General features: G+C 21.5%; 5 protein-coding genes across 5 annotated transcripts; all 5 read right to left on the reverse strand. All coding sequences in view use genetic code 6, as the record gives it.

The window, feature by feature from the left end:
* Positions 1–688: 688 nt before the first annotated feature.
* TTHERM_00826770 (transmembrane protein, putative) lies at positions 689–4,619 on the reverse strand (the record flags this gene model as incomplete). The annotated part of the gene is made up of 4 exons (XM_001031324.2): positions 2,831–4,619; positions 2,353–2,626; positions 1,586–2,289; positions 689–1,507 (listed from the first exon to the last, which is right to left on the reverse strand). Exons 1-4 carry the CDS (start codon positions 4,256–4,258, stop codon positions 689–691), a joined length of 3,225 nt encoding a protein of 1,074 aa, XP_001031324.2. The 5' UTR covers positions 4,259–4,619.
* Positions 4,620–5,204: 585 nt separating this feature from the next.
* On the reverse strand, positions 5,205–7,231 carry TTHERM_000826771 (hypothetical protein; the record flags this gene model as incomplete). Its single annotated transcript, XM_012797788.1, has 2 exons — positions 5,205–5,229; positions 5,277–7,231. 2 exons carry the CDS (start codon positions 7,229–7,231, stop codon positions 5,205–5,207), a joined length of 1,980 nt encoding a protein of 659 aa, XP_012653242.1.
* Positions 7,232–9,310: 2,079 nt separating this feature from the next.
* Positions 9,311–10,242, reverse strand: TTHERM_000826773 (hypothetical protein; the record flags this gene model as incomplete). The annotated part of the gene is made up of 4 exons (XM_012797789.1): positions 9,311–9,413; positions 9,479–10,062; positions 10,127–10,132; positions 10,222–10,242. The coding sequence occupies 4 exons, from the start codon at positions 10,240–10,242 to the stop codon at positions 9,311–9,313; spliced, it is 714 nt and encodes a 237-aa protein (XP_012653243.1).
* A 129-nt stretch (positions 10,243–10,371) lies between these two features.
* Positions 10,372–10,986, reverse strand: TTHERM_000826775 (hypothetical protein; the record flags this gene model as incomplete). The annotated part of the gene is made up of 1 exon (XM_012797790.1): positions 10,372–10,986. The coding sequence occupies one exon, from the start codon at positions 10,984–10,986 to the stop codon at positions 10,372–10,374; it is 615 nt and encodes a 204-aa protein (XP_012653244.1).
* An 823-nt stretch (positions 10,987–11,809) lies between these two features.
* Positions 11,810–14,659, reverse strand: TTHERM_00826780 (WD domain, G-beta repeat protein; the record flags this gene model as incomplete). The annotated part of the gene is made up of 6 exons (XM_001031325.2): positions 11,810–12,282; positions 12,342–12,587; positions 12,638–13,031; positions 13,088–13,308; positions 13,397–13,937; positions 14,003–14,659. The coding sequence occupies 6 exons, from the start codon at positions 14,657–14,659 to the stop codon at positions 11,810–11,812; spliced, it is 2,532 nt and encodes an 843-aa protein (XP_001031325.2).
* Between the last annotated feature and the right edge of the window lie 589 nt (positions 14,660–15,248).

Here is a 15,248-nt window from a genome sequence, read left to right on the forward strand (position 1 = left end):
AAATGTATAAAAAATTAATTAATTAATAAATTCAAAATAAAGGAAACTGAATGATTTTTGTAGGAAATGGCTCATATTTTCAGATTTAAATTATATAAAAAATGTTAATATTTATTAATCAAAAAGAAAGGATAACTTTATTTTTAAGTCAATATTATTGGGTGTAGATAAACATTTCATTTTTAACTTAAAAATTATTTTGTTTACTTTTTGCTTGCTTATATATTTGTTTATTTATTTAATCTTTATCAGTAATTTTTAATTACTAACTGATAAAATTTAAATGTATTAAAAATCAATTAGCTAATTAGCTAATAATAAAGTATAGTGAAATATTTTTATATTGCTATTTGCAGCAAATTTTTTCTGTAGCTGAAATGCTACATGTTAAAATTAATTAAAAAATATAATAATTAATTACTTTTCAAATTTTATGTTATTTTATATTAATATATTTATTTGTTTACTTTTTAATTTAAAATAAATAATTTTAATTTTAATTTTATTTTATTAAATTTATAAAAATTTATAAAAATAATTAGAAATTTTATTTTAAATAGATTTTATTTCAATAATATATTTTTAGAAAAACTTCTGAATATATAACTAATAATGTATTTGTAGTTAATAATGTATTTCTATGTAATTGATTCTAATTTACTGATCACAAATTGACCAATAAATACATTCACAAATTAATAGAGTCAATTTCATCTTTAATGTTCATTGTCTCAAATTTTTCAAATTAGCTAGCATTAAGAGAATATTCTTAAGATTTATCATTCATTACATTTTATAATTTATATTTCACTTATTATTAAATTTTAAAAAATTAATTTGAATTTTAATATACTTAATTTAATTTACTTAAAGGGCTTTACTTCATTTTTCTTGTATAAAATGATAATTTTTTCTACAAGGTGATTATTGAATTTTGATTACTTTAACTATTTTTACTAATAACTTGGTTGAAGTTTTAATAAGTAAATTTTGAAATTTGTAATTGCGTGGTATTATCTATTGAAGCTTTTAATAGACCGAAATGCTATTGAAAACTTTCTTGATTATAAAAATCATAATTTTTAAAATATTGTACAAGCATTTTAATTTTTTTTTTTACATTTTTTAATTTAATTAGAGATTAAAATTTCAGTCTATTCTCAATTTAAATGTTTTTTAAAAGTCGTGGATATTTAACTTTTAGATAGTAGAGAATATTATGAATTATATTTCTTTTACTTTAGTCAAATGGAATGCTTGTTTAAAATTAACCTTTAGCAAATTACAAAATGAACAATAAGTTAATAAAGAACAAAATTAAAGTGAGGAAGGTTCTTTATAATAGCTAATTAGTTAACTTATTGCCTAAGATAAATATTATATTCAATGAAACCTAGCTTAAAATGGCTGATTACTATAATAAATTGTTAAAGTCTTTAACAATATAAGGTTTTAATTTAAAGACTATACAAATCCACAATAAAATAATGCCATTCAACAATGATGTCTAAATTAAAAAAAAAGAAAAAAAATTAGAGAAAAAAAATTATTTAAATTTTATATCAAAATTGTAAATTAAATTTACCTTTAATTATTCATTTTATTGAAGTAATATGGAAATTGATATTAATAGTGACTTATAAAATAGTTTACCAAATTCCCAATAATAAAATTTATCTTTGAATCCAGCAAATACAAATGAATATTTAATCTCTTTGAAAATAGACCATTTTTATTTTTTTCCATTTCTAACTTTTCTGAATAGGAATAAAGGTATAGCTAAAGTCCAAATTATTAGTAAAGGTAGAGAGAAATAAATTATATAGGGTTTATGATATTTAGAATCCATACAATGAATATTATAGTCAAGATCTAAATATTACTTATCACCTATTTGTATGCAATTTATAGATCTGCTTAAAAGAGTAACTACCATAGGGAAATAGTAAAGATATGTAAAAATTAAAGCTGTTCTTAAATAATTCAGTAAAAAGTTATCTTTTTTTATCAGTTTAAAAATCAATCCAAATAAAATATAAAAAGTAAGGACTAAAAGAGGTAGAGCTAGTGAGAATAAGGTTTAATAGAACCATAAAGGTTGTAGAATTAAATATTTGGATATAATGCAATCAAAAGATTTGCTTGTAATACTAAGTGAATTTCCATATAATAGAACAGGAAATTTAAAAAAAGTAGGTATATTTATTTAAAATGAGCTCAGTAAAGAAAGTATTTAAAAATGATCAGTTAATATTTTAGCAACTATTTAAGATTTATCTGATTGTCTTACTATTCAATAAAAATTTAAAAAATTTATGAATATATATAATGATACATTTGATAATTAGTTACATGTTGATCCTAAAAATAAGATTTCTGACTTGTTTACAAAATAACCAATAACCTTTACTTACATTTTTTAGATGATTTTAATTAAAATAATAAAAATATATAAAAAGACAAGTAAAAATGTTAGAGAATTCTCAAAAGCGATAAGTAAAACACTTTCATTACAATCATAGCATATATCTGAACTTAAAATTTAAGAGTATCTATTGCCCCATATTACTCCATATGAATCACACTATTAGCAAAGTGGGCCTATGTGTCCACGCAAACATATAAACTATCATACAAAAATAAAAAATTCAAAGAAATGAATTTAAGAAAGCTAAATGAAATATTTTTATTAATATTAATGTTTTAAAAATTAAAGAGAGGCTCTTATAAAAGTGAAAAATGAATAAAGAAAAAATTTTTTTTCAATTTTCTATCATTAAGGTCATAAAATTGCAAAAATAAATATCATCAAAAAGGAAAAAAAAATTACTTTTGAATCTGATGACTCGGCTTAACAAAATTCTGGATTTTAATTACAATATACTATTATATCAGTTGTATTATTTTCTCTCCAATATCCATTCATTAAGTTTATTGTAGAACCATAGCATTTTTTAGCAGAATCTGGACACTATTTACAATCAGTGCTATATTAATCTAAAGAATACTTTCCTTCTGGACACTCTTGGCAAATTATAGATTCAATTTATTGTGTCGTGATTTCTCCTATTGAACAAGATGTGAAATCAATTGTAAAATTTTTTTAAAACTAATTTTAAAGGAAAAAAATATTCCCTTTAGAGTCAATTAATTTAGGTAAAGTATCTAAAACTATTTATAAACTCATTCTACTTTAAGGCATATACATAATCTGAGATTGTAAATTAATTCCGTTGTTAATTACTTGTCTAGATTATACTTATCCTATCACCTGTATTTTTTTATTTGACTAATCCCAATTCAATGATACAGATAATGAATAAACAAAGTTTTGGATATCACTGCTGTAAAATTAAAATTCAGTTATATTTATATTTGATATCTTTATTGGATTATTTTCTTCATCAAGTAATTATATACCTTCAAAAGTGATTTAATTTCCACTTTTAAACTCTCTTATTTCTATTTATCTTTCACCCATAATTTTTACACTATCTCTTGGTATTTTAATATTCTATAAGTCTATATCAATTTTCCTAATAGTTGAGCCAATATTATCACCAAAAATTTTAGCATTATTATTTAGGATTTTATTTTTATTATTATCAATATTATTATTAGATTTTTCTAATACAAAATCTGGTATAACTTATTCATAGTAGATCCCGCCTCCTATAATCGCAGTATTAGAAGTAACATTAGAATTTTCAATTATCAAGTTTGCATATGATAAGTTAATTGCTCCACCAGTTGAAAATATAGCTGAATTAAATATAAATTAACACTTATATATATATACTTAAGCAATGTTAACAACATTCTAAATACTAATAGCTCCACCATTTAATCTCAAGCATTTATTTTTTATAAATATTGAATCCTATATTAAAATATGCAAACAGTTAAAAACATACAAAGAACCTCCTAGTCCATTAAAATTAGTGTTATTTTAAAATTAGCTATTATTTATTGTTATACGATTACATTAGCTTACATATACTATTGATGTTTAGGAATTTTACTTTAACACATTATTATTCATTAAAACTTCATTAAAAAGAATCGTATCTACGAAATTCAATTCAATTAACGGCTCATTAATCTCTTAACTAGAAAGTTTTGAAAAATTCATAATAAAATTACTAACAGTATCAGGTTGCTAATTTATTGATAATACTGTTATTTAATTATTTAAGGATGTTAAGTTATTTATGGTGCAATTTTAGAAGTCAAAAATCTATAGAAATACATATTTCATGTTATTAATATATTAACTCTATACTAAGGTGCCATCTAATTATGGTTGTACTTCTTAGATTTTGAAATTTGTAATTACTAAATTTGTCGATAATACTTAAAAGCAAACTTTTGATATTGATGATTAATAAATATGAATATCCGATATAAAAGTATGAGAGGCTTAAATATAAAATGAAACTTCTTTAGAATTTAAAACACTGATGTATTATATTACATCAGATAGACAAGTATACTAAATATTTTTTTATATAAAGGGTTCTATTGTTAATATTTTAATTTAATTGCTACTATTTACAACAATTTACTAAACTTAAATATCAGCTATCCCTTATAGATTCAATACTGAAGTAGAATTTACTTCTTTTAAATAAATGTTTGTTATACTTAATTTTAAGCAAAGAGAAATTTAGAAAACTGAAATCAAGCTAGTATCAGATACTTAGATGTCTTATATATTAATATTTTAATTGTTTTAGATCTAAAAAATGTTGTTTTTTCTTATCTTGTTAATGAATATTTGTTTAATGACCAAATTTACATTATTTAATAAATAAAATGTAAGTTATTCAGTTTAAACGCTATCAATTGTAATGTTTTCAATGATTACTAATTTATTGTTGGAAATAATTATTTGATTATTTCCAAGCTTTGTGCTATTAAATTTTATATTTTAAAGATAAACCTAATCAAAATTGGAAATGTTAAGATAATTCTCAATATTTAATATTATGTCAATCATCTAGAAATTTTTCATTTCAACATTTTAGTTTAAGGTAATGCTGTCAATTATATTTAAGCTCATATTATTTATTAATACATTTCTAATTTTTTGTGAGTAGGTTTGATTTTTCGACCAATAAATGTTATTAAGAATTAAGCTAGATTAGATAATTAAAGAAAGAGGTTTATTAGAATCTATATTTTTTTCTTAGATACTTTCTAAATCAATATTTTAAATATATTATTGATCTAAATAATTTATTTTAAAAACTGAAAGTTTTTGCTAACTACTTTACAAAGTATTAAGACTTTTGCTTAGTTCAACTTAAAAATAAAGGTTTTCTAAAGGTCTATTTTACTATATAATTTCTAGATTACAAGATTGTTTTTTAGACAAAGGTATTATCTAATAGACTATATTTCGATAAGAAGAAAATAGTATTTCGAGAAAGATGTTATTATCTGAACCTTTGTTTAATTCTACTTTGGAAAGTTGCATACCTTCTTAATCTATAATTTAAATTAGCTCATACTAAGAATCAAAACTCAATTTTACAAGTAAAGAATTGAGTTTTTATGTTATAATAAATAAGTTATCATATTAGATATTAACTATATTTGTCACTTCTTTTAAACCTGATTTAATTGTAGGGTACTACTACTAGAAGCTTAAACCGTTATAAATTACTATATCATTTGGACATATAGAATAAATAAAATAGGAATCAAAAGAAATTTTAGTTTACTTTAAGCAAGAGTTTTATTTTATTATAATTAATTTTAAGCTGTAATTAAATATTAGAGTCTATCCTTAGTTGTTTACTAAAAATATTAATTAGCGGAAAGGATCATTGACAGCATTTGTTATTTTACTATCTTAAATTGAATAGTTGTATTTTATTTCTTAGGTATCTAATTGGGCTATAAATACTTTAAATATATTATTTTCTTTAGCTATAACACAGATAAGAAGCTATTGTTAGGAGTCATTTGTGTTATACCTATCTTCGTATTCATAAGTGATATTCCACCATTAATTAGAATAATTCTAAAATAATTTAACTTGAAGCTTGAAAACAAATTAAATTTTAAGTGAATTCTAAAAAACAATTTACTCTTATTTTTGTTGAATAAAATCAAATGTATAAATCCTATAGGTTGAAGGAATTATAATATATTAATAATATATGAAAGATTGGGAAACATCTCCGCCATTAAAGTTAGCTAGATTAACCTCTGCACAATTTAATATTTCTAAACTCAAACTGGTTAGTTGATAGCTATTCTCATACAAAATTAGAACTTAATTTTGTATTTTATCATAAAAGAAGTTATCAGGTAAATTGCTTAATTAAATTTTTTTAACTAATATTAATTTTTATTTTTCTTAATCAAATTAAATTAAATTTAAATTTTCGAATTAAATATAGATAAAGCTGTTATCATTTATTTTAATAAGTTATGTTAAATAAGGGTAAACGTTATAGATAGATGGCTCAAATAATAAGGTATCAATTAATTTTGCGTTTATATACAAATTTAAAGAGAGATTAACTATGTTATAATAAACTTAATATTCTCTATTTAAATTTAAAGTTTAGATATTTTGATACTAAGGGAGATTTACCTCACTCGCATAAAGAACTTCAGTTAAATCAAAAGTTAAAACTTTATTTAAAGTTAAAGCTGTTAATAGAGATAGATTTGTGTCCAAAAACACACTTTAAATAGGCGTTAATTCGTATGGCTGTGTAAATGTTTCAATAAATTGCATAGAAGAATATTCAAAAGCTGAAATATAAAAATCTGAATATAAGAAAATTATATTTTTATATTTGTCTATTAAAATTCCTTAAGTATTTTATACTTCAATTTGATAAAGAGTTATATTTTTTGTTAAATAGTTATAAAAATACATAATTGGAGTTTAATCAACTAGAAGTAAAATATTTTTCTCTTGATAAAAAAAAAAAGCATTTTTAGAAAATTAGCTTCCTGTCTAATAAGTAAATAACTAATTATCTCCAGGTATATTAATAGAATTAATTTATTTGAGTGTTCCAGTAACTCCAATTAATATATTATTATCAAAATCATAAAGCAGATTAGTTACATTTTATTTGTAATCAAACAAGTAATTATAACTTGAAAAATCTCCATATTAGAATGCATTATTTAAAATTTTATAAAAAATAACTTATAATGGGCCTTAAATATCTATTAATGGTATAATCTATCCTAAATTCTTCATATGGTGCTTTATTATTAAAAAAATTTAAAAAAGGGTTTAAAAATTATTAGAAAGATTTTTCAAAATTTATTTTTTTCAAAAAAATGACGTGTTATTAGAATACACAGTATATATTATTTCAAATTTTATATTTTGCAAATTTAAAGCTTTGTAAAAACTCAAAAATAAAGCTTTTTTAAGCTTACTTAGCTTTATTTATTATGTTATTAAAATATATTACATTTCGCCTTTTGTAAATTAAATAGTCATTTCACTCTAATATTGAATCTGAAATTATGTAATAAGAAAAATAAAATGAATAAATTTACCTTCTTAAACTTATTAATTATCTCTCCAGTATTTAAATCAAATATTTAAAGATAAGTATAATATATTATAATCAAGCTCTGTTCACATTTTACATTAAATGATATCTATTTTTTTGGTGAATCATTTTATGGGCTTATATGAACTTTTTTCTTATTATTAAACTAGTATTTCATAATAAAAATGATTTAAATATTGTGAAATTAAAAAAATATTACATTAATAGAATATAATTAATAATCAACTGTTTGCACTACTATTATTTGTTATTATGAGCAGTATTCATACATTATTATGTTAGATTCTATCTGACAAATAGTTTATATTTATTGACTGATTTATTCATTAATTTAATAAATAGTGTTATTACTTATAAAAACAAAAGTTAATGATTCCCAGTTTAAAATAAAAATTTTAAAATCAAATTTTTAGTCAAATTTAAAGCTTTTTATTCCATTAATTTTAACTGTATTGTATAATATTAACATTTTATTTGAATTATCATAAATTGCTATTCGGTTATGTTATAGTTAAATATCTTATATTATTTGATTTTATGTGATGTTGTAAATATTAAATGGATAATTAAATAAATTAAGATGCCAAAATATTCCATTTTGAGATTAAAAAAAGTGGATTAATGTATTATCATCAGTAGAAATATTTCCCAAGTAATTACTATTTTCAAGTTTATTCTTAACGGTTATCTAATTATTTACATCTAAAATACTTTCAGATTTTTTTATATACTAATTTTAATTGTCTATTGGGTAAAAGTCAATATAACTATTTTTGTAAAGAGTAAAGCTAGTAATCGCTGTTATTTGAGTATATTATTTTTTTTACATATCAAATGAATAAAAGTGGTTTTGATCATAGTAAAACACAAATTGTTGATTAAAAATTAATGGTTAGTAGCCGTTATAAGGACTTGGATAGGTTAGTCCTATATTAAGTAGAGTGCTTTATTATAAATCAAGAGAATATACATATATTAGAGACTCATAAAATATAAATATTTCTCCAGTTTGTTAGTAATTTATTGAGGGATATATGTAAAATGAATCCTATAAATAAGCTGGTTAATAAATAAATTATTTGTTTTTAATAGAGAATGGTTAGCAGTTAGTTCTTGAAAAATAAATATAAATAATATCGCTTTATGCAATTAATGGATAAGGATAAACAGATCCATAAATTAACCAAAAGCTTGGGTTTTACTATTAACCAAATGTGTATAAACTCTAGATTTAGTTTAACTAAAAGTCTACCATGAAGAGCACATTTATATTTTAATCGTTTGTAGTTAAGTAGATTATTTAGTCCTCATTTAAAATAATAAAATTATCTAAAGAAAAATAATAATTATTTTGATTATTTATGAATTCTAACTGTGTTTTCAGATTATAAATTTGAGGAACATTTTAGACTAAAAGTATGTCCCACTTTTAGAGATAGTAGATTGAACTAAAAAAATAAGTTTTGCTATAGGTATAGTTAACAAGTAATTGATTGTTAGATATGCTGAAAACGTATTCATAAACTGTTGAGTTTATTTCTTTACTTAAAATAAGATATTTATTGCCTACTAATTAAAGGTTGTCATAATTTTAGAAATCTTATTAGACTTAATATTAAATTTACCTGGTGTTAAATCTTGGAATTTTTTATATACTTTGCAAATAAAATTGAACTTTAAAAAATCTTAAAGATTACGAAGCATAGACTTGGTTACCATCAAATATATAAAATTAATTATTTTATTGACTATTATCAATGCTAAACATTAATTAGTTTTAATTAACCATCAAATTATTTACATAATATAATTTTTGGTATTAATTATTATAAAAATATTTTATTTAAAATGTACTATCTGATAAATTGTATTGCACTCTAATCTATTCATAATTATAGGAATTAGTTTATAAAATTTGAGACATGAATATGTCTAATATATTGTTCTAGTAAAATATTACAGTTGTCAAAGTTGATAACTCAGTAATAAAAGGAGTATCAACTGTTTTCGCTAATTGTTCAATTTTGATTTATATTTCTCCATCTTATGCTATTATTCTTAAATAATCTGTCATATTAATGAATTATATTAGTTTATTTTAAATATAAAAAATATATGTGCTATTATCCCATTAGTTTTCAAAGATATTAATCTAATTTAATTCCTGTGAAGTTATGTTGAACTGTTTAATAATTTATTCTGAATTTGAGTCTAAAATTGAAATTTTTAAGATGCAATCTATTTAATTGTATTCTATAATCGAATTTATATTCAAGCTATAAAATACAGCATAATTATAAAGAGGAACTTGCTTTATTTAATAAAATGATGCTTAATTATTTTCAAAAACAATTTTTTGAATAATATATTATTCAGTGTAAACAGATCCAGAAATAGTTATTAAAAAATCCTTTTTTTATCTTTAATAGACAAAAAAAGATGATAAAGTGAGATCTAAAATACTATTTTTTATTATTAAGGATCTATCTTCATTTAACAATATTTCCTATTATTTATTTTTAACAAAATTTATTTAAAATATGTCTAAAAAAAAATAATTCTCTTATTACCTTCAACTAAGTATCTATAATATAATAGGTAATATTTTATTCATTTTAAATTTAAAATAGTATATTTGGTGGAGATTAATCTATTGGCAGCTTACTTACTTGTGAACTAATTCCATCAAAAACAATTATTTGGTTGTAATTAGTGCTTGTTAAAATTATAATTTAGTTATTAATGTCAATATATCCTACATTAAGATCATTCTAAAACCCTGTCTCTGAATAAACAGTTTAGAATGTAGCGAAATTCACAATAACTAAGCTCTTATTTGCTAAGCACCCACCATAATTCCCTATTATAAAACTTTTTTAATTAACTTCTACCCCATGTTGCATGTATAATTCTTCAAAATTAATTAAATTTTGTAGAATATTTGAATTGATTATCTCTAAATTTTAGTTGGCTAGTGCAAATTAGCATTAATTACCTCTAATAAAGTATTAATTACCTAAAAATGAGTTAACTTACAATATTCTTTAATTGAAATTATTAAAACTACTTTCAAAATATGGGCACTATTGTATTTACTCGCATTGATGAGTTTCAAAATTTTAATAAGCGAAAGAGGAGCATATTTTTTAGCATTAACTTTGTGTAAAAGGGGACTCAATAAACTCCGCATTTGATTCACAAAAGTTTTATTATAGAATACACTTATTATTTTCTTAACTAAGTTATAAATTAACATCACATTTTAAGCAATTTTAACTAGCATCACATTAGATACATCCTTCGACTAAGCATTAAACGCATTATTAGTTTTGTGTATTTATATAACCTTATACACAAGTTTAAGTACATTAAATGTTATTTTACATACTATTAAAGGTGCCAGTTTGACATTTTATACAGTTATCTTCATTAGTATTAAAGCATTGTTAGCAATTGCTAGAACATTTCAAGCACTATTAAGACAATATATTATAAATTTCCCCATTCAAGCACTAGCATGATATCTTTGAAAATATAACATAGCATATAATGATATTATAATCTATTTTCATAGTTAATTTTTTTGTATTGTGACTATTATTTTTGTTTTTTTTTGTTTGTTAGTTTTTTTTTTTACTGTTTATTAGCTAGTTTGTTTGGTTTATCTCTATCAATAATATTTAATTTTTTTAAAAAAACTTTCACTAACTGATGTAATTTAAATGTATTAAAAATTAATTAGTTAATTAATTCAAAAAAAAGGAAACTGAATGATTTTTGTAGGAAATAGCTCACATTTTCAGATTTAAATTATATAATCTAAAAAATGTTAATATTTATTAACCAAAAAGAAATGATAACTTTATTTTTAAGTCAATATTATTAGGTGTAAATAAACATTTCATTTTTAACTTAAAAATTATTTTGTTTACTTGTTTGCTTACTTATATATTTGTTTGTTTAATCTTTATCAGTAATATTTAATTACTCATTGATAAAATTTAAATGTATTAAAAATCAATTAGCTAATTAGCTAAAAATAAAGTATACTTAACTATTTTTGTATGAAAAAACCCACATTTTAAGATTTAAATTATAAAATCTAAAAAAAATTTTGAAACATAAAATAGAAGACACCATTTTATTATTATTTATTTATAAAAATACTTCCATTTAATTGCTTACAAAAAATTAATTGTGAAATTTTAATCCATTTTATTTTTGATTATTTTATTTCTAATTATAAAAAATAGTCATACAGAATCTTCATTATTTGAAATACTTTAAATATTGGGCTTATCTATAGAAAGAGGAGCAATTAATTTCTAAGGTTCATTTAATTAATTGTTGTGTGAGCTTTGATCTCTTTCTTATTAATTCTAAGCAATTTACCAAATAGTAATCATACTGTCTATTCCAGTAGTAACAATACTGTTATTTAAATAAGTTGCGTTTAGTATACTATCTTTATGAGCCTTTTCTACACTCTATTTTAGTTGCCTTGATGACAATTTATAAATATTTATCTTTTGATCTGCACCAACTGATACTAATAAATCTTTTCCTTCTATATAGACAACACTATTAACTTATCCATTATGATCTGAAAAAATATATTCTTATTAACCATTTCTGTTCCATAACCTGACTGTGCCATCTCCACTACAGCTTACAAGTTAATTATATTTTTTTATATAAGTCAAATTTTAGACCCAAGAGTTATGACCTTAAATTTTAAAGAAATGATTATTTTAATATTGAATAATAACTTATGAAATAAATTACCTTAAATGTCTAAAAGCATAGTCCCTTTTCTTATGTCCCAAATCATTATAGTGCAATCATCTGATCCAGAAGCTATTGTATTCTCGTCAATAACACAAACAGTTAAAATTGCGAAATGATGTTATTTTAATGTTTTTTCACATTTACCTGTGCTCCATCTCCATACTTTTATAGTGCTATCATAGCTTCCACTTACTATTAATTCATTTGAAGTTTTACATATAGAGCTTATTGTATCAGTGTGACCTAATTATTTATAATATTTTTCAATTTTATTTCTCATTTTATTAAGTTACCTTTTAGAGTTTTTATGCATGCTCCATCAGAAATATTCCATATTTTTATAGAGGCATTTTCTCCAGAACTTCCAGATGCAATCACTTTGCTTGGTATCAGTAAACATAAGGAATGTATTGAGTTACTATGCCCAATTAATACTTAAATACATTCTTTTTTATTGTCATCCATATTCCATATTCTGATTGAAGAATCATCTCCTCCTGTAGCTATAAGATAGTCGTTTACTGCCAGAACTGAATATATACCAACTACTTCTCCATCAACAATAGATTAATACTAGTTTAATAGCTATTTTTCTTTAGGCTTCGCATAGTCTATTATTTTATGATTGTTAGTACCTATTCCGTAAGGATTATAAAAATCTTGATCCTTAATTCTTCTTACCTTAATCTTAAAAATAAAAAAAAACTTCATATTTATTTTAATATATTAAATTAAAAATATACTATTGAAGTTCCTAATCTCTAATTATCATATTAAGATGAATCAATTCTTTTTGTTTTATTTATTTCATCATTTTATTTATAAGTGTTGTAAGAAATAGATAAATCTTTTTCTAAAACACTTTCAACTTAAGTTTTCTTATCAATATCTAACCCCTTACTTTTATCTGATATATTATTTGAGCTGAAACCGTCATTCATATTTGGCTCAAATTGCTTTTGATCTTTTAAATAAAATCATTTAAAATTATATATTGAAGTTTTAAAACAATAATTTATATAAATAATTAAAATAATTCAATAACTAACTACATGAAGAGATTTCATCTCCATCTGAAAATGAAGGAACTTCTATGCTTTCAAACTCTTATTTAATAGTGCTGAATTGTTAATTAATGAACTAAATATCTCCATTTGATTCTTATAAGATACTTTAAATTTCATCAAGGGCATTTTTAAATGCTTCTTGATATGATTTTGTTTATTAAGCAAACAATCTTTAGCTAGATTTTAATTGCCCTATTATTTATTTATGCTTCAGGAAGAGAATAGGATTTTTACACATTGTATAAAGATCTGCATATCCTATTCTTTCTCCTAAATTATAGTGTAGACACTGTTCTAGTATCAATATTAATCCATTTTTTTTACCTTTTACAATAAGTTTTTCTAAATTATCTTTTATAATTTCATCATTTGGACCTTCTTTCTAAACAGAAGGTAAATTTCCCAATTCTTTTTCTCTTTCTGATTACCCTAGCACCTTTTTACCTCTAAGCAATTGTAAATAAGCTAAACCTAAAACATATGAATTACTTTTTTTCATTTATAACTCAAGTGGCTATTCTGAAGTCTATTTAAATTGAATAGAATATCATTATTTCTCTAAAATAATTTATAATAATAAGTATTGCTTACTTGTGAGTGAAGTACATTTAACATTTCTGGTGAAAGAATTATATTTTTAGGCATTTCGTTTACATCTAGCTCATTTTTTTAACCTAAAAAGTCAAAAGGAATAACTTTAGCACGAGCTCTTTGTGAATCGCTATCTATGTCAATGTAGATATTCATTGGAAGTAGAATGAAATCAAGGTTTAAGTTATGAGTTCCATTATATACTGAATCCACTAAAAATAAAGATTTCGCAATATCCCTAAAAGATGTCTTTGCATGCTTTTCTCCTATTGAAAAATTGCTTCTAGAGATCAAATCCTACATATTTTATCCGAAATCTTCGAATAAAATTAAAATATAATCACTATCTTTAGAAAAGTGGTAAAACTGCATTTTTAAAAAATGCTTATTCTCTGAAAGTACCTCTAAGCAATTAAGCATATTAATAAAAGTATCTACTTTCATATTTTTTCTATTAAATCTGTATTAAATAAGATGTTTCACATTCTAATTAGGGAGAACTTCTCTTACCTTTTCAATTTAGATATCAAAGTTTTACTGGGATTATACAATTACTTTAACACTTGAGAATTATGTTATGGACTTTAAACACTTAGGATGAGATTTTACATTTTGCTAAGTAATTTTTATTTAATCTTTAATTTCACTTAAAATCATTTTAACTTTTCTTGATAATAAATAGTTAGAATAATTCTAGTTTACCAAAAAAAATAAATACAGATATAAATTTATAACAAAATAATCAAATGACAAAGATTTTTTAATTAAAGCAGATTAATCAACAACATAAGAAGAATCAAAAGAAATAAATCATTATCAATATAACTAATTCTATTGAATTTTAATTTTGTTAGTATTCCAAAAATAATTATTATAAATATAGAGAGTAATCTAAATATCCAAAGGATAATGTCAATTAATTAAAGCTATTTCTGGTAAAAATTTAATTTTTTGTTAAAAAGTATTTTTGTATTATGCTCATTACAAAATCTAATTTCGATCAATAACTTTTTAAAAGGTAATTTTATCTTTAGAAAATTATTTATTTAAATTTCCTTTAATAAGAACAAGCCCTTAACCTATATAAACAATATGATTAACACATTTAAAGTTCAGAACTTTTTACAATTAGTTGATATTCATTTTTAAAATTTGCTTTGCTTTTATATATTAAAAAGATTATTATTATACATACGAAAATCCAATAACTGTATAGTACTATTTATTAATTAAAAATTATTTAATT

The sequence above is a fragment of the Tetrahymena thermophila genome (assembly GCF_000189635.1).
Source record: "Tetrahymena thermophila SB210 genomic scaffold scf_8254637, whole genome shotgun sequence".
NCBI lineage: Eukaryota > Ciliophora > Oligohymenophorea > Hymenostomatida > Tetrahymenidae > Tetrahymena > Tetrahymena thermophila.